This window comes from Sminthopsis crassicaudata, chromosome 1 (genome assembly GCF_048593235.1).
Source record: "Sminthopsis crassicaudata isolate SCR6 chromosome 1, ASM4859323v1, whole genome shotgun sequence".
Lineage (NCBI taxonomy): Eukaryota > Metazoa > Chordata > Mammalia > Dasyuromorphia > Dasyuridae > Sminthopsis > Sminthopsis crassicaudata.
Genome location: NC_133617.1, coordinates 235,828,376 through 235,846,636, shown reverse-complemented (window position 1 = coordinate 235,846,636; position 18,261 = coordinate 235,828,376). Strand labels below are relative to the sequence as shown.

Below are 18,261 nucleotides of genomic sequence, written 5' to 3'. Positions count from 1 at the left end.
AAAGGTTCCTTCCACCACAGAATAAGCCTAATACAATTTAGAAAAAGACTATTACTGAGCAGGTTTTGCAAAGCATAGATAATAGTTGTGGGTAAGGGCATACTAGTAAATATTTAACTACCTGCTCTCTGGTAAAAAATGTTCACATGACACATTTTTTAATTGCTCGTTACTAAGTCTAGATAAACAACAATACATAATCCATAGTGCTTGGTGATTCTTAAGGTATAAATGAACATTTTCACATTGAATATTTAATAAGCAGTTCTTGCTAGCTGGACTGATTTGGTTCCCTACCTGGGAGTTAGAACAATAATTCATTCTAGGAATCATTAAGTTTCCCCAAAGTGCTTCCATATTATTCTCAGTACCTTCAATTCTGAAGAAGACCAGTTCAAATCCAGCCTCAGATACTTCCTAGCTATAAATCCTGGGCAAGTCACTTAACCCTGTTTGCCTCAGTTTCCTGAAGAAGGAAATGGCAAATACTCTACCATCTTTGCTAAGAAAACCTCAAATGGGGTCACAAACAGTTGAACATGACTAGAATAACTGAATAACAATAACAAAATGTCAAATTATAAATTTAGTTTGAAAGAAAAATATTTAAAATGTATATTTATATTTTTCCAGTGCCTTAGAGAAGCAGGACGTGCCCACCCCTCCTGTACCCCTGGTTCTCATGTTATTGTTCTTTCTGCATGAAGACATTTTCAAAAGTTTCCATTACATAAATGGAAAAAGCCTGTATATGTGTCATCAGTAGAGCTCATGTTAAAATACATTAGGTCTGCTAATTATGTTTCTTTGCTAATGCTTGTAATTGCTATAAAATCAAATTACAGGCAACAGTTTCCAGGAATGAGGCACCGTGAATTCAGTTCCATTTTATTTTTCTCTATTTTAGAAATAACTAGAGAAGTGTGTTCATTCTCTAATGAACAAAATAGCAGTAGGAAGTTAGAACACATGTGACAATCTCTGGTGAACACAAGGGCCTACACAAAATGAACAAAAGGGGGACAGAGATCCTTTCTTCATTTTCTCCCCTAGTATGGAGAATGTTATTAATTAATTTCAATATCCTATTTATTGCCACTCCTTGTCCTGTAGCTATAATCTGAATTATTTTAAATTCACTTTAACAATGATCCAAAGCACTAGATAATACATAATTTCAGTGCACATTTCTTTTTCCATTGAAGGATATAAATGTTTCAAGTAAATATAAAACTCTCCAGGCCTCCTCACACATAAAATATCAATGAATAATGGAGGCAAAGAGATTGGGTGGGGGAGAGAAGAAGGGATACTGAGAGAAAAAGACAAAAAGACAAAGAAAAATAGAATGAGACAAAGAGACAGAGACAGACAAACAGCATGTGAGCACACACGCAAAGAGGCAGAGACAGACAGCACACACACACACACACACACACACACACACACACACACACAAAGAGATAGACTGAGATATAGGATATTTTGCATTTTAATAAATGATTCTTTTTTTGATAAGTTTTTGTTATTTTCAAAATACATGCAAAGATAGTTTTCAACATTCATCCTTGCAAAACCCTGTGTTCCAAATTTTTCTCCCTCCCTTCTCCCACTCCCTCCCTTAGATAGCAAGTAATTCGACATAGGTCAAAGATGTGCAATTCGAGAAACTCCTTTTAATGGACATCCCCATTTCTCCTCTCTTGCACAAGGCTACTTAATGAGGCAATTGGGATGAAAACTGGAGGAGCAGAAACAATGATTTCTACCACACACCAGACAAGTGACGACCTACACGCTGCTTGAAAACCTGCCTGAGGCAGCCAAATGCCCCCTTTATCTCTGTTTATTCCCCTTCTCCCTTTTTTATTTCTAAAGATTGGAAAGCTTTTCCTTACACCGAGGCTGAATCTATCTCTCCAAAACTTTCACTTAAATCAGCAAATAAAGTACTGACCTGACTCCTGAATCAGACAAACCTGAGTTCAAGTCATTTGCTTAGCTGTTACCCTGGTAAAGATTTGTAAAGTCCATCTACCTCAGTTTCCTCATATGTAAAATGGATATTATAAAAATAGCATTCACCTCCCAGGGCTGTTATTGGGATAAAATGAGATAATCTGTACAAAGCACTTAGCAAACTTTAAAGTGTTATAGAAATTCTAGCTATTGTTATTATTTTGACTTTTTTCCAATCATGACAGGCAGAAATAGTCCTTTGATATAAAAAGGAAAAGTGTACCACAGAAAGGGGATTTTAAGGCATTGCTAACAACACTGGTTTACAACAATTAATCAATAGAATCCCTGTAGTATTAAGAAGAAAACAAATTGCTTTTGAAGATGAAGAGCAAATACCACAATTTGCCTTTAGCTAATAAGAGTGGTTATTTTCTAGGGCTGTGGCAAAGCCTAGTGGTTATCATGGCATCATTTGGCATACAAATGGCATCATTTCAGCCATAGAAATTTCAGATAAGAGTGCAAGAATGCAGAAGCACAAACCTACTAATCTGAATTTGTATGCTGAGTTCTTCATTTTTTATCAACAGAACGACCCCACTTTTAGATATCTAGACCATCAGCTTCATATTTTTGAAAAATTGGCACTGACACTGTTACTGCACGAGGAGGTGGGCTACTCTCCCCCAGGTCTGTCACTAACTGAGACTTAGTTGCTCCACAACAGGATACATGGGGACTTTGTTCAGAATGACTCACCTTTCTCTTTCTCTGATTACAGCAATTCACTTTGACTGGCCTAGAGAAAGTGTTTGCTTGATTGGTTGTTCTCCTTTATTCTCAAAGAGGATCAAAATGTTAAAATCTGTGTTAGGGTCAAGATAATGTGTCTAACTGTGGCTCATCACATCAGTATGAATGAAGAATGCTCTGCCACAGGTCAGACCCAAATAGTCCCTATGAACATTTGGGGTAGCTTCTCTAATTTTGTGCATCTCACATATCCTTTGAGCTAATTAAATTCTACTTTGCTCACAAAGCACAGCATCTTCTCTGATGATGTACCATGCTAGGTAGTCCTGTACCACTGTCTCCCTCGTCATAAATCAATTTTAAAGTTCTTAAGAGACACCTTGAGAGTGTCCTTGTTTCGCTTTTTCTGACCACCTTGTGAGCGCTTTCTCTGTGTGAGTTCTCCACAAAATAGGCTTTTTTTGGCAAGTGTACATTTGGCATTTGAACAATGTGGCCAGCCAAAAGAAGTAGCGTTTTCTACCATACAATTTGGCATTTTAGCTTGAAAAAGTACTTCAGTGTCTGGTATTTTATCCTACCAGAAGATCTTCAGAATCTTCCTAAGACAATTCAAATGGAAGCGATTTAGTTTCCTGGCATGATGCTGATAGACTGTCCATAGGGATACAATGAGGTCATCACAACGGCTCTTTCATTTGGCAGTCAATCTAATACCTCTCCTCTCCCACTCTTTCCTTTGGAGCCTCCCAAACTCTGAGTTATGAGTGTGTCAATCTCATTATCAATGTGGCATCCCTGGAAAGGATATTTCCAAGATAAGTGAACTTGTCCACAGTATTCAAAACTTCTCCATTTCCCGTAACCAGTGGTTCTACATATGGTGTGATGCTGGCTGATGAAGTACCTGTGTTTTCTTTGTGTTAATTGTTAATCATTGGGTTTAAAAACTGGGCTTTTCCCACAATCTGGCCCTTGTTTTTCAGTTGTCCTTTACCCCCTGAATCTTCCAAGAACTGGAATAAGAAGGAAAGGATGTATTGTCATCCTCCTTTCTGCCCCCAAGCTAATTCAGGTAGCATTGAGTGTCCATAGGCACCCGCAGCCAGAGAACCCATTCAACCCAACCAGTTCACGTTTTTTCAGCCAAATAATATTTAAAGTTAAAAAATATTGTTAGGCCAAAGTTAGCACAAGCAGGAGTGAATCATACTTTGTTGCATCTCTGCTTTGGAGGCTGCATTGAGGACATAATCATCTACAAACAAAAACCTACTCACCAACACTTTTCACTTTAGTTTTGGCTAAGTCTTTCCAAGTTGAAGATTTTACCATCAGTGGGGTAGCTGACTTTGATCGAAGACATTTGACAACAAGGCTGAAAACATCATACTAAAAAGCATGGGAGTAAGCACACAGCCTTGTATCACTTATTAATCAACACCTATGTTGCACTATCTGAGACCCTTCAGGTTTTCATCACAGTGTTCACTCTGTGATCACTTCACTGTCTAAGTGTAGAGAAATGTGGGATGTGCCATGATACATTACATTTAAATTTGCAAAGCACAAATTTTGAAGGTTTGTTAATTCCTCCTAAGCAGTATGCCTATAATTCAAATAGCTACTAATCAATGATTTGTAATGTTTTGAGATATCTAGAGCACCTGGCTGTGCCTCCCCCAGACATGACTATGGGGGTCTCACATCATTTAGTATATAGAATCAATTGAATTGTGCCCATCTCTAAGGTACAGGAAATTAGATCATCACATCGAGATCCTACAGATGTTGTTATAACTGGGAAGTGGTTCAGGAGGGCAGAGAGCAGAGTGAAAAGGATGTCATCCCTACTATCATCTTATATCTCTTCTGTGCTTTGTGACAAAACCATTTGAGAAGGTTGTCTATAATGGATGCCTCCATTTCCTCATTTCTTCCTCTCTCTTTAATAATTTAGCTTCTGTCTTCATCATTCCATCAAAATTGCTCTCTCCAAAGTTGCTAATGAACTAACAGCCTAATTTAATGTATTTTCTCAATCCTGTTTCTGTGACATTGTGACATTGTTAATTGCTCTCTCCTTCTTGATAGTATCTTCTTTCCAAACATCTTTTCTTATTTTCCTCCTACTTCTCTTGATGGCTTCTTGTCTGTCTCCTTCACTGAATCCCCATCCAGGTCACTGCCTCCAAAGGGCTCCATTCGGGATGCTCTTCTCTTCTCCCTCTATACTGCTTCATTTGGTGAGTTTGTCAGCTTCCATGGAATTAATTATTATCCCTATGATTATGATTCTCAAATCTACTTATCCAGCTTTACCCTATCCACTGAGCTTCAATCTGTCTTTCAGACTGTCTACTAGCCATCTTAAATTCAACATGCTCCAAACTAAATTCATTGTCTTTTTTTGAAATTGATCTCTTAAGCTATTCCATAAACAAGACCCTCCATTTGTTCTCTCCAGGAATCTTCATTGGCTGCCTCCTCTACCTGGAATACTTTCCCTCTTCATTGCCTGCTGATTGTGCTGGTTTCCTTTAAGTTCCAACTCAAATACCACCTTCTATAGTCTTTCCAAATTCCTCTAAATTTTAGGGTCTTTCCCTCTGTAAACTATTTCCTCTTGAACTTAATTTTTTTATTTATTGCCTCCATTAGATTGTGAGCTTTCTTGAGGGCAAGAACTGACCATCTTTTGCCTTTCTTCTTATTTCCAGTGTTTGGTACGATATCTGGCACATAGTAGGCACTTAATAAATGTTTATTGATTATCAATTGACTATCAACAGTTAATGGAACTCTTCTTCCTTTTCCTATTAAACTGCATGCCATCCTATTGTAATGTCTTTTGGTTCATTTTAACCTGATTTCATCTGCATAAAAAGAAATTGTCAAAGACTATCCAAAAACATTTGCTGTCCAGATTGAGTAATGGATTGTGTGTCCCCTTGTGAAAAGTTTCTCAGCCAATATGGTTTTGCCTGTATATAAATGGAATACTAGGATAAATCCAAAGCTGGGAAAATCTCAGATATTACCTAATCCAAACAACTCCTTTTAGAGATGATGAAACAACTCCAGAAACATTAAATAACTTCTCCAAAGACATCTAGGTAGTAAACAGCAGAGCTGAGATTAAAACTCAGATTCTCTCATTTTGAATCCATTATTCTTTTTACTAAAATTGTTTTAGAAACTTGTCAGTATTTGACCCAGAAATGCCATAATTAGTTCTGTATCCCAAAGAGCTCAAAGAAAAGGAAAAAAGACTTATTTGTACAAAAGTATTCTTAGCAGCTCTTGTGTAGTGGAAAAGAATTAGAAATGTCCAACAATTGGAGTTTGGCAGAATAAGTTGTGTATACGATTGTTGTGTATACTATTATGTTCTAAGAAATGATGAGCAATATGCTTTTAGAAAAACCTGGAAAGACTTGCATGAACTACTGCAAAGTGAAGTGAGCAAAACCAGTTTAATATTGTACACAAAACAGCAATATTTTATGATTACCAACTGTGAATGACTTAGCTATACAGTGATCCAAGACAATTCTGAAGGACTTATGAAAAATGCTATCTACCTCCAAAGAGATCTAATGAACTTAATGCAGATTGAAGCATACTTTTTTTTTTACTTCATTTTTCTTGTGGGGTTAGATTTTTTGATATGTTCTCTTTTGCAACATGGCTAATATTAAAATGTTTTATATGACTTCACTTGATATTATATTGCTTGCCTTCTCAAGAAGGAGGGAGGAATGGGATTAAAGGGGAGCATTTGAAACTCAAATTTTTAAAAAAGGAATGTTTTTAAGAATTGGGAAGTATTAAAGAAAAAAAATATTTTCAAAAAAAGGCAACAAGATACACATAGAATTTATAAAGAATGAAGCTAAATAAACTTTCCTACTAAATTTAAATTGTTATGAATCACTAATTTAATCTTTATTTTCCTTTTTCTGTAGGGAGAGGTGTTTAACATATCCTAGCAAATGACACATTTCTCTAGCTTTCTTATCTTGTCTTCTATCAAGAAAATCAGCTAGTACTTGGAACATATGTAAATAATGGTTATCTCCTTAGGCAAAAGCACAAACTTAGCACATATCCTCCAGAAAAAGATAACTACAAAAACAGTTCCCACAATGTGATCTTTTTTAACCATCTAGATAAAATGACATCCCTCTATCCTCTGCCCAGAAATTGCCCCACCTGTTTACATATTTGTTTTTGCATTGCTCTATCAAATACTACTTATAAACTCCCTGCCTCCATTTAGCTATTAAACTGCCAGTCACTTGCAGAGTATTGCTATTTGCAAGACCATTGGCTTCTTCTTCTACCTCTCTCTCCTCAATATTTTTGCTCATGAGGTAGGTAAGAGAATCCTTCCTACCTCTTTCTAGAGGTATAGACTTCCTAAAGGCAGAGACTAGCAAGCAGGAAACAATATCCACAGTATTTTGCTTACTTGTTCTCAATTATTTCTGTATTTGGTTGGGGAGGTTGTATTTATTTTTGAATTCACTTTATTCCTGAAGAGAAGAACTAGACTAGGTAGACTCTTGTTATTTAAGGAGAATAGAAGAGAAAAAAAGAGAGAGAGGGAGGGGGAAAGAATGGGGAGAAAGAAAGGGAAAGAGAGGGAGAGAAAGAGGAGAAGAAGAAGAGGGGGAGGAAGAGTGAAAGGAGAAGAGAGGAAAAAAGGGGAGACATTAGAGAGGAGGGAGAGAGAAAGAGAGACAGAGACAGAGTGAGACAGAGAGAGACAGAAAGAGAGACAGAGACAGAGACAGAGAGACAGAGAGAAAGAGATAGAGACAGAGAGAGAGAAAGAGACAGAGACAGACAAAGACAGAGAGTTGGGGGGGAAGACACAAACACTAAATTGTTGAAAAAAGCTAGGTGTCTTATCTGTAAAAGGTGTAATTTCCATAAATTCACTCAAAACTATATTGTAAATGGTCATTGGTATCTAGCTCTTTAATTTGATCTTAAGCTTAAGATCATGACACCCAAAATTACATGTGTTATTCCTGAGAGGGTTTCCTACTTCTTTATCTATAATCTTATATTGCAGTGATGATGCTATCATTACTACTACCAATAACTCACATAAATGTACTTTACAATTTACAATGTGATTTCTTTACAACAATCCCATGAGGCTGCAGCATAAAAATGATTTTCCTCATTTTTAGAAAAGTGGGAGGTAATCCTCAGAGAAATTTGTTGGCTTACCTATAGTCATACAGATAATCAGATCATAGAATTTTAGGGTGATGAACTAGATATATTCAGTCCAATCGTGAACATGAGGAAATTGAGGCCCTCAGTGGTTTGCCTAATGTCATACAGATAATACTGAGATTCAAACCTAGGTCTAATTTCCAAATCTAGTTTGATCCTGAACCCCAACCCAAATATTCCAGTTGACTTTCAGTGTTTTTTTGTACTATATCAAGATGCCTTAAATTAAAAACAGTTTTCATCCCTGTATCTCTGATAAGGATCTTTGGCTGTAGCTGATGGGTAGGGTTTTTCTGATTCATGCTGGTACAAATTGGTAAATTGCCAGCCCACAAGCATATTATACCAGGAACAACAGTTGTACATGATAGTGCTATTCAAATCAAAGGATCTACTGTTGGCTGGATTAGTTGGTCAAAAGGACTTTTCCTCCTTGGACTTCATGGTGACAAAGTTCTGTTGTGACTTAGAAAAGTAAGTACCTTTCCCAGAACCCAGAAAATGGTCATAATAAAGAAGGGGCATCCACAGCTTTTAATCTTTGATGTAAAACATCTGGAAAGCAAAGGCGATCAGTGCGATTGAAAGTCATGGAGCAGAGAGAAAAATTGGCTCAGATATTCTCTCACTCAGGAAAGGGGCCCAAGTCTGTATTTTAAATAAATGAAAAACAAAACAATAAATATAAAAGCAAAGTGGAGATGCTTCAGTCTTAAATATGATTTGTTACAATTTTACTAAAGGAAGAAAGAGCAAGAAAGGGTCTTTCCTTCTAGAAGTATTATATATTTTTTTGCCTTCTTGGGGCTTTTTGAAGACAATATAACATTAGAGATACTTTTACTAAATAAAACTCAAACTTCAGAATACACATTTTAAATTCAACAGATGGGGAAAATTCAACTTGCCCGAATATATCAGTAACTTCATGTGGACAAGAGAATCAAAAAGGAAAAAAATATATTGTAAAGGCAGTATAAGGTATCTTCTTCCTTTTCTGAGATTAGTACCTAGTTATTTATATAATATTGAGCTCCTTCAGAGGAGGGACTGGCCTTTTTCCCCTTTTTATTTGTATCTTCAGTACTTGGCATATAGTAAGTACTTCATAAATGCCTATTTATTTAAAAAAATGATCCTAAAGAGATAATATGTCATCCAAATTCTCTTGACTAACAAAAATTCAACAACATCCCCTATTTGAAGGACTCTAGTAAGGGAAAATACATTATTTCCTCAAAGTCAATCAGTCTGCTCTAGGTTTTTAATTTTGTTATTCTGTACTTGAAAAATACCAATAAACATATAGAAAGATAAAGAAAAGGTTTCAGTAAAAAACCTGGATATCTATTATATATAAGCTTATTTTTGAAATTATATAATTCAAAAAGCAATATTTAAAGCTGTCTTACTTATTTGAGTTTCTCTCTGAATGTTCTTTTGTTCTTTTCTGCTCATTTTTTTTTAATGATGATCCACTTTTCTTCATTTTGGCATTGTTTTTTCCATAAATCCTTTCTCTTTCTCTGCTTACCCCAACTTTTTGTTAAGAGTTCTATCCATTATTAACTGTTTTAGTTCATGTAATTATTTCCAGGTTTCTCCGAAGCCAACTCTTTCATCATTCTTATATAGTACACTCCTATTCCATCATATCCACACACCATAATTTAGGGGCAGTTAGGTGGTACATATTAGAGTACTGGAACTGACCTGAGTTCAAATCCAGCCTCAAATACTTCCTAGCTATATGAGCCCCAGCAAATTATTTAACCTCTAAATGTCTTATTTTCTTCAACTGTAAAATGAGGATACTAGCACCTACTTTACCAGATTGCTGTGAGGCTCAAATGAGATAATTGTAAAGTCCTTAGTACAATGTCTTGCATATGGTAGATGCTTATTCTCTTTCCATAATTTATTCTGCCATTCCCTAATTCATAAATACCTCTTTAGTTTCCAGTATTATGTGAATAGCTTTATGTATGTGGATCTTTTTTCTCTTTCTTTGCTTTCTTTGGGATATATGTGTATAATAGTGATATCACTGGGTCAAGGGTTATGTACAGCTGAGTGACTTTTTTGGTAGTACTTTCCAGGGTTTTCCAGAATAACTAGACCAATTCAGTACTCTGCCAAACACTTCGCTGGTGTTCTCCTACATTTCTCTCCACCAAATGCTATATCCTCTTTATGTCATCCAATCACATTGGTATGCTATAGACCTTCAGAGTTGTTTTAGTTTACATTTCTCTTACTATTAATGATTTGGGGCATTTTTTTCCTAATGATTGTTGATAGCTTAGATTTCTTTATTAAGAGCTACCAGACTTATGTTCTCATATATTTGAAGCAGTTCCCTATATATCTTGGATATCAAATTTTATCAGAGTAGGTTGTTGCAAAGATTTCCATCCCTCACAAAATTCCCTTTTAATTTTCATTGACATGAAAATCTTTTTTACCTATATGTGATTAAAATGGTTCATTTTATCTCCTGTGCTCTCCTTTGCCCTTTGTTTTCTTAAGAACTTATCCTCTATCAATAGTTGTACAAAATATCTATTACTCCCTGGATCCTTGAATTTATAACGTTATTTTTTTATATTTAGGTCCCATGTTCCATAGTAGCCTATTGTGGCATATGATGTGAAATGTTAGTATAAACCTAATTTTAGTCAGATAATTTTCATTTTTCCCAGTATTTTCTTTTCTCAAATGTTGTCCTCTTCACCTAAGTAGTTGGAATCTTTGGATTTAATATAACATTGCTATAATGTTATGTGAATTACTCAGGGCAAGCAATAACTTTGATATGCTTTTATTTTGTGAAAGGACTGGCCATTCCTATGTGATTCTACTGTCATGAAGCTGGCTTAGAACAAGTACAATCTTGGCCAGATGAAACCATATTGGGCTGATTTCCTTACATTTTATTCTTTGGCGAATGAATTCTGGACTTAATTCATTCTTATTAACATCTTGTAAATTTCCACATGGAGCATTTAAAGTCCTACTATGACCCAAAAGACTTAACCTTCTGAAGCCCAGAACCACTATCTTGGGCCCTCTATTGTCCAGATTGGTGATTGCCTCAGTTTCCAAGTACAATGAAACCCATCTCCATGGGCTTCACTTGACTTCCTAGCCATGTTCTCACCAGCTGCCTTAAGGTCTGGATCAGACAACATATGCCAGAGGACTTTCTGCCCTGGAACCCCCTTGTCCTTATTGATAGTTAAATGATAACAAAAACAAACTCACTGAACATGCAATATATAATATAATTACTTCCTGAAAATAGCTTATAAGAAAGAAATATATTTCAATTTTCTTATGAATTTTAACACAAGAAAATTTTGATTTATACTATGGTGCTGACTCTAGCACTAATAATAAATAAACAGTATAAATTATCTCACTACCATCATCTCTCTTGTGACATTACACATACACACACACACATACACACACACACATACACACACACACACACACACACACACACACACACACACACACACACACCACAAACTGAAATTAAACCTTTGAAGGAATGAGCACATTCCCTCTTCGAAATGTCAAGAGAAATGTAAGGAAACTTGGGAGCAACCAGACTAGCATGTGCTATTGCCAGGAGAGGAGGCCAAAGGTCTAAAACCTTTCAGATCTTCCCAGTTGACAGGAGTGGTTACAATTTGCATTTGAACAGAAGAGGTGAGGTTCAAAATGTTTATTTACCCCAGGATGACTCAATCTCTTTTTGGCAAATTTACTTCAGAGAGTATGAGAAGACCTAAGAACTAAATTGGGTTTCTGGCCATAAGTTAGGTGACAGTTGAACTGAAGAACATAAGGAAGAGCAAGGCTAAGGCATTTCAGAGAAGTGTTTAGCAGTTACTCAAAGAGTTCAGAAGAGAAGCAGTTAACAGAAGAGTTCTAAGTAGAATTCAAAAGGTACAGCTGACCCTTAGTCTCTGCCTTAGTCTGTACCATAGTCTTTACAACATGGCAGTGATGAATTTCTTAACCACTGACTTGAGAGATCTGACTGGGAAGGCTGTAGAGTGTTTCATAGCAATTGGTTGAGATTGATGGCTGAAGGTAGAATTAACCTTTAGAAAAAACCTAATTCAATCACAGCATCTCTAGAAGACTTTCAGTTAGCTCTAAAGCTAGCCCCATAAGTGAGGAACTAGAAGAGCCAACTACAAGGATGTAGCCTATGAGCACATGCACTTGTACCCTACTGCATACCCACAGGATGATGAAGGAAACTGGCTAACTGATTGACAGATCAATTGGAACAAAGATATTTCCTATCTGTTGGGGTAAAAGCAAGAAGCCCAACCAGAAGCAGTTGAGATACAGCACTTGGAAGAGGATTAGCTGAGATACAGTGTTTGGCAGAGAAGAGCTGAGATACAACAGAGAGCGCTACTTGGCAACAGAGTCGCACCAGAGGTTGTAGCAGCTGATGAAAACTTCTAACTGTATCATCGGAGATGTGAGTTGTCCCTCTGTGTGCCCTAGTTGTATATGCTCCCTGCAAGAACTTCATATTGGTGCCCTGGTCATATATGTCCACATGTGTGATAGACCCACACATAATCCTATGAAAGTCTATTTTCCCATTGTGTATATATATATATATATATATATATATATATATATATACATATATATATATATATATATATATATGGAGAGAGAGAGAGAGAGAGAGAGAGAGAGAGAGAGAGAGAGAGAGAGAGAGAGAGCGCTCAGTGCTTGTGAGCAGATATTCTCTATGTCAAATAATTTTCAGGGCAACTTGATTTTAAAAAATCTTAACTTAATTTTTTAATTTAATATTTTATTTTCCCCCAGTTATATGTAAAAACAATTTTGAACATTTGTTTTTAAAACTTTTGAGTTCCTTCTCTCCTCCATTCCCACCCTTTGAGAATGCAAGCAATTTGATATAGGTTATACAGTGTGTAATCATGTAAAACATAAAATAACCTTTCTTTTAAACCATTTCCCATGATTGACTGGTAAAAGTAAAACACCTCTTAAAGGTTTATGAGTTATGATTTGGAGGGAATCATGAACCACAAAAGACCTAGAACCTGGTATAGCTCACTAGGACCCCTAAGAGAGAAGGGGGGACCTTTGTTAACTATGCTATAGGGACTTTTATCAAATCTCCCATTGGTTTGTCCTGGAATCCATTGACAAAATTATCATATGGGATCTCCATTTTGAATGCCCTATGTACTGTGGGGATCCATTGGGGAAGTTGGGAGGGGGCTTTCTAATTAGTCACCAAAGTTTTCCAATTTTTTTCCTTTTCTTTTTAAACAGGTCAAATCTTTTCATTAACAACTGAGTTATTGTACAGTATATTGAGATGCTACTGAAGTGTGTAGTTTACTTCTATAGTGATTGAATAGTGTCTTTAAAAAAAGAGGAAAAATAATATGGATGACAAAACTTTAGAACAGTGGTGCACAGCTATGCACCTGGATTTATACAGAGGTCTGCTTGTTAAAGGAGTGCCTCATGACCTAACAGATAAGGACATTGAAAATGTCTTACATAATGCAATAAGTGTTTTGGGAAAATGTCAAGTACTGACCAGACGATATGAAGAGACAGATGTCACCTTGTCTGTTTTCTGTAAATTGTCTGAACCGATAGACCATTCTAAAATCCCTAGTACAATTACAGTAGGAGAGAATACCTGGAAACTTGTCATTAGACCCCCCAATGAGGAAGAAGAGATAGAAAGAAAGCTTAAGACTGTTCTGAAAAGGGAAGGATTGTCTGAAGATGATGTGAGACATGTGTATGGAGGGAAGTCCAGACTGGAAGAAAGTGAAGAGGCTGAATCCGAGCCAGAAGAAGAATCTCAATCTGAAAAATTAAGAAGTTTCTCTGGGGAACATCCATGTCCTCCTGGAGAAGAACCTTATGACACTTGGATAAAACATGCCACAGAAATAGTGAAGCAATGGAAAGTGAATGATACAGAAAAACAGAAAAGACTAATGGATAGTTTAAAGGGACGGGCATTTGAACTCATACGTATTTTGAAATTACAGACCCCTGATGCTACTTTATTAGAATGTCTGCAAAAGTTAGATAAGCAATATGGTAGTTCAGAAACTCCACAACAAGCTTATGTCCAGTTTCTTACGACCTTTCAGCGTAAGGGAGAGAAACCCTCTGAGTTTGTCGGGCGAGTGGACAAACTGCTACAGAATTTAGTTGTTAAGGGATCGGTGAAGCCCAGTGAAGTGGATGCTATTAGATTGGCCCAAGTAGCTTCTGGACTTTTAGATGATGGAGACCTACAAGTACAAATAATTAAATTGGAAAAAGAGAAACAGCAGATTAAATTTCAGGATCTCATGGCAATAGTGAAATTGTATGAGAACAGACTCGATTGTGGAGATAGAAGTCTACAACCTAGCAGAATGCTTACTGAAACCTCTTCTCAGGTATCACCCATGGAAACGAGAATGGAACCAAACCACACTCAGCTAAGCATAAAGGCTGACACTCATAGATTGCCCAGTGAAAAATGGAATGCTGATCAGTACCACTCTTCCCAGAAAGAAGACAAGGGATTGTGGGGGCAGAGATCAAACAGGCTTGAAGCTAGAACATGGCCAGTAGAGCAGAGGCAGAAGGGTCTGGGAATATTCTGCTGTAACTGTGGCCTAGATGGGCATGCAAATACCAGATGCACCCAAAAAGCAAATATAGAATTGGTTAAACAGAAGTTGATGTCCACCAGACTGCCTTCTATCCATAAAGATGATGGATCTGGAGATAGAAGTTATCCTAGATCCCAAAGACCCTAAGACAGAACTCATTGACTGCTATACCTGGGAATCTTTCACAAAAGACTGCCATCAATAGAGGTGAACTTTGTTGTAATTTGCCTTTCCCTGGTGGTCCCAGGTTGATAAGCAACAGGAACAACCACATACAGAAGAACTAAGAGGGAGTCTGAAGGACTAAAATTTTGTCCCCAAGAAATCCCCTTACTATTGAAAAAAATGACAGAAGTTGGAGCTATAGAATAGAATACTATTTTTATAACCATATAACATAACATAACTGTAACGCTGAATGCTATATAGGAAGCAGTGGATGCTGCTCATGACAGGCACCCAGTAACCAAGTTTAGTTAGCTACAACATTCTAGAAAAAATGGAAGAAGGTGAATATTTGTCATCAGATGACATATACATCAGATGCATTGAGTATAACATGTTATATTTACAAATATAATCTAAATATTATGTTCTATATCGTTAATATGTTTTGTTTATGCTTAGTTATATTGTTATATAGTTATGTTTCATTGATATGTAATATGCATATTTTATTATATGTGCTAATTGCAGTGTTACAGTTGTAATATTGTTATTTATGCTAGGTGTTATATGTTACATGGAATTTATATTTTGTTTTAAATGTCTGCACTGGCATGTGTTCTGTTTAGAAGTGCTTATTTGCTTTATAGGCTATATAGAACAGTTATAATAATTTAATATAAATATCTTCTGATGTTTATTGTGCTATAAATTATATGTGTTAGAAATGTTATGCATATGCCCAGGTAATTTGCAAGTATATTACTGGAAGCAGGGGGAAATGGGGAATAGATTAAAGAAGTTAAACCTTCTGTTTCATCAGGCTTCGCAAAAGAGAGGCTTTTTAATCACATCCCTCCAGTGGATGCGATGGGTGAAGAAGCTAGTTAACATCTTCGCTGGAATAGAGATATGAACAACAGATATATCAAGTGGAAATCAGCTAAGATAGAACATCATGCAGGAACCAGTGAAATTCAAAGTCTGGCTGAAAGAAGATCCAATGTCAGTAAAAGACAGTTGCAAAGATGTGAGTTGTTCCTCCATGAACGTGACCTGAATACACACCAATCCTCCATGTACTGATAAGCCACACATATTTTCTATAAAGGTCTCTCTCTCATCAAGGAGTATATAACATTCACAGGAGAGTGAGCTCAGAATTTATGGGGAAAATGTTATGTCTTTTATTTACATTGTTACTTAATTAAAAGCCTATGATAAAGGTAAAACATATCAATAGGAGTTTATTAGCAGTAGTTTGGAGAGAATTCTTGACTCACAAAATACCCAGGACCTATAAGCTGGCTCTCAGAGTCAGGACATGTCTGTGAATACACAAGAATTTCCACTTCAAAATATCGAAGAGTAAAGAAAAAAAAGGTTATCCAACTCTAGCCTCTGAACATACACAGTGATTAGGAACTCCTTACTTCACAAGATAAGTCTTCTATTGTTGGGGAGCAAAATTCTTACATCGATGTAAAAATCTGCTTCAATTCCTTGGTGCTAGTTTTGTCTTATGGAACTACACTCATCCTAGTTTCTAAATATCTGTCCCCTTTAAAATGGAACACCGAGAAACCAACGTCATTGTCTTACCAGTGAAGAACCCTGTAGTTAGCTCCATTGATCTGGATATTGTGTTTTTTGTTAATAAAGACTTAAGATTCTGTTAAGGTGTTTTGTTTTGTTTTTAGCACCCGTGACTCACTACTACCTAATGTCAAGCTTGCTGAAGGGTATAAGACTCTGAGCTATTAATGTCTTATCTCCCCCATCTATTACTTGTACATGCAAAGGACTTTACACTTATCCCTATTAAATTTCACCTTAATAGATCCACTTCTATTGTTCTAACTTGCTGAAATATTTTTGGATTTTACTGTTCTCAAGCCATCTCTGTGTCCTTGACAGATCCAATAAACATGCTTATTAAGTCTTCACCATACAAAAAATTCTATGAATCTCCCCCCCCCAAAGCCTTGTTTCCAACTCACTAAAGATCTTTCAGATTGTGATCTGTTATTTTTTGATTTAACAAAAATTAAGTTCCTACTATGTGCCAGGCAGTGTTAGGTGTTTTACAAATATTAAATATAATAACCCTAGGAAGTAGTTATTATTCCCATGTAAGAGATAAGAAAACTGAGGCAAATGAGTTGAGTGACCTGTACTGATTATATAGCTAATAAATATTTAAGGCCAAATTTGTATTGGGCAGCTGGGTGGCACAGTAAATAGAGTGCTGGCTCTGCAGTCAGAGTCATCTTCCCGAGTTCAAATCTGGCTCAGATACTTAGTAGCTGTATGACCCTAAGAAAGTCATTTAGCCCTGTTTGCCTGAGTTTCTTTATAAAATGAGCAGGAAAAGGAAATGGCAAAAACCACTCCAGTTTATTTGCCAAGAAAACTCCAAATGGGTTCACAGGACTAAAATGACAAAAATTAGAAATCATTTTCCTGATTTCCACATTCAAGGTTTTTTTCACTGCACCTAGTAGCTGCCCCTATTATTGACTGAATACAGTCACCAAGATGGCCTAGGATATTCCTCAGCCTAATTTTGTACATTTAAGAGTCACAAGTAGCAAAGACCTCTATATACACAAAAAAGTGGGGATTTGTCCTAATTTTAAATCATCCTATCTTTCTTGGAAAATGCAAAAGTCTTTACTAGCAATATCCTATATGAAAGGTAGAATTACTTTTTTTTCTAAATGCATATCACTTCTCAATAAGATACTCTCTGAATGTTACTGGTGTTTATGTCTGCCAAAGGTCCATTAAAAAAACCCTTTTAACAAGAATAATATCTTACCTGACAATTAATGCAGACCCCTCCACCTTCATAAACACCGTGGATATTCAAACTTTCACTTCGCCTCTCAACATCAGGATCATAATAACAGTCTGTGGCATGACCATGGCAATTGCAAACTAAGGAAAACACAAATTAATGCTCATCATGAAAGTCAGATCTTTAGTAATTTCCTGAAAATAGTGCATCTTAATGGCTTCTGATATAAAATGTATTCTATGATATCAGGAAACAATGGAAAAGTCTAAGAAATTTCATAGATCAATTTAAAACCATGAGAAGGAAGCTTTATTTTTTTAGTTTGGTGGTAAAATGGGAAGTTTTGTTTCCTGCCCCCTTTTTGTTTTTAAGCTAAAACCTGAAATCAAATCATAAATAGGGAGTTTAAAAGGAGATGGTACCTGAATTCCATTCTTCCTCCAGTCATTTAAGCACATGAACTCACTTCCAAAGAAGATTGAAGCCTTGAGATCCCTTCTCCACTGTCATAACCCTCCCAATCCATATCTTCTTTCCCTTTCTAATGAAAGATTTACTTTTAAGTTTACAAAACTCATCTCATTTAAGCTTCATAACTTGTGGAGATACTATCTGTATTAACCC

The 18,261-nt window shown here is 36.2% G+C and overlaps 2 protein-coding genes across 2 annotated transcripts in view; one reads left to right on the top strand and one right to left on the bottom strand.

Moving 5' to 3' along the window:
- Positions 1-18,261, bottom strand: part of LAMA3 (laminin subunit alpha 3) — a 309,755-nt gene that overhangs the window by 209,336 nt on the left and 82,158 nt on the right. Inside the window, 1 exon segment of the mRNA XM_074276692.1 lies at positions 17,659-17,777. Coding sequence (XP_074132793.1) covers positions 17,659-17,777 — 119 coding nt within the window.
- LOC141547960 (paraneoplastic antigen Ma1 homolog) lies at positions 11,629-16,516 on the top strand. The gene is made up of 2 exons (XM_074276681.1): positions 11,629-12,475; positions 13,315-16,516. Exon 2 carries the CDS (start codon positions 13,431-13,433, stop codon positions 14,817-14,819), a length of 1,389 nt encoding a protein of 462 aa, XP_074132782.1. The 5' UTR covers positions 11,629-12,475; positions 13,315-13,430; the 3' UTR covers positions 14,820-16,516.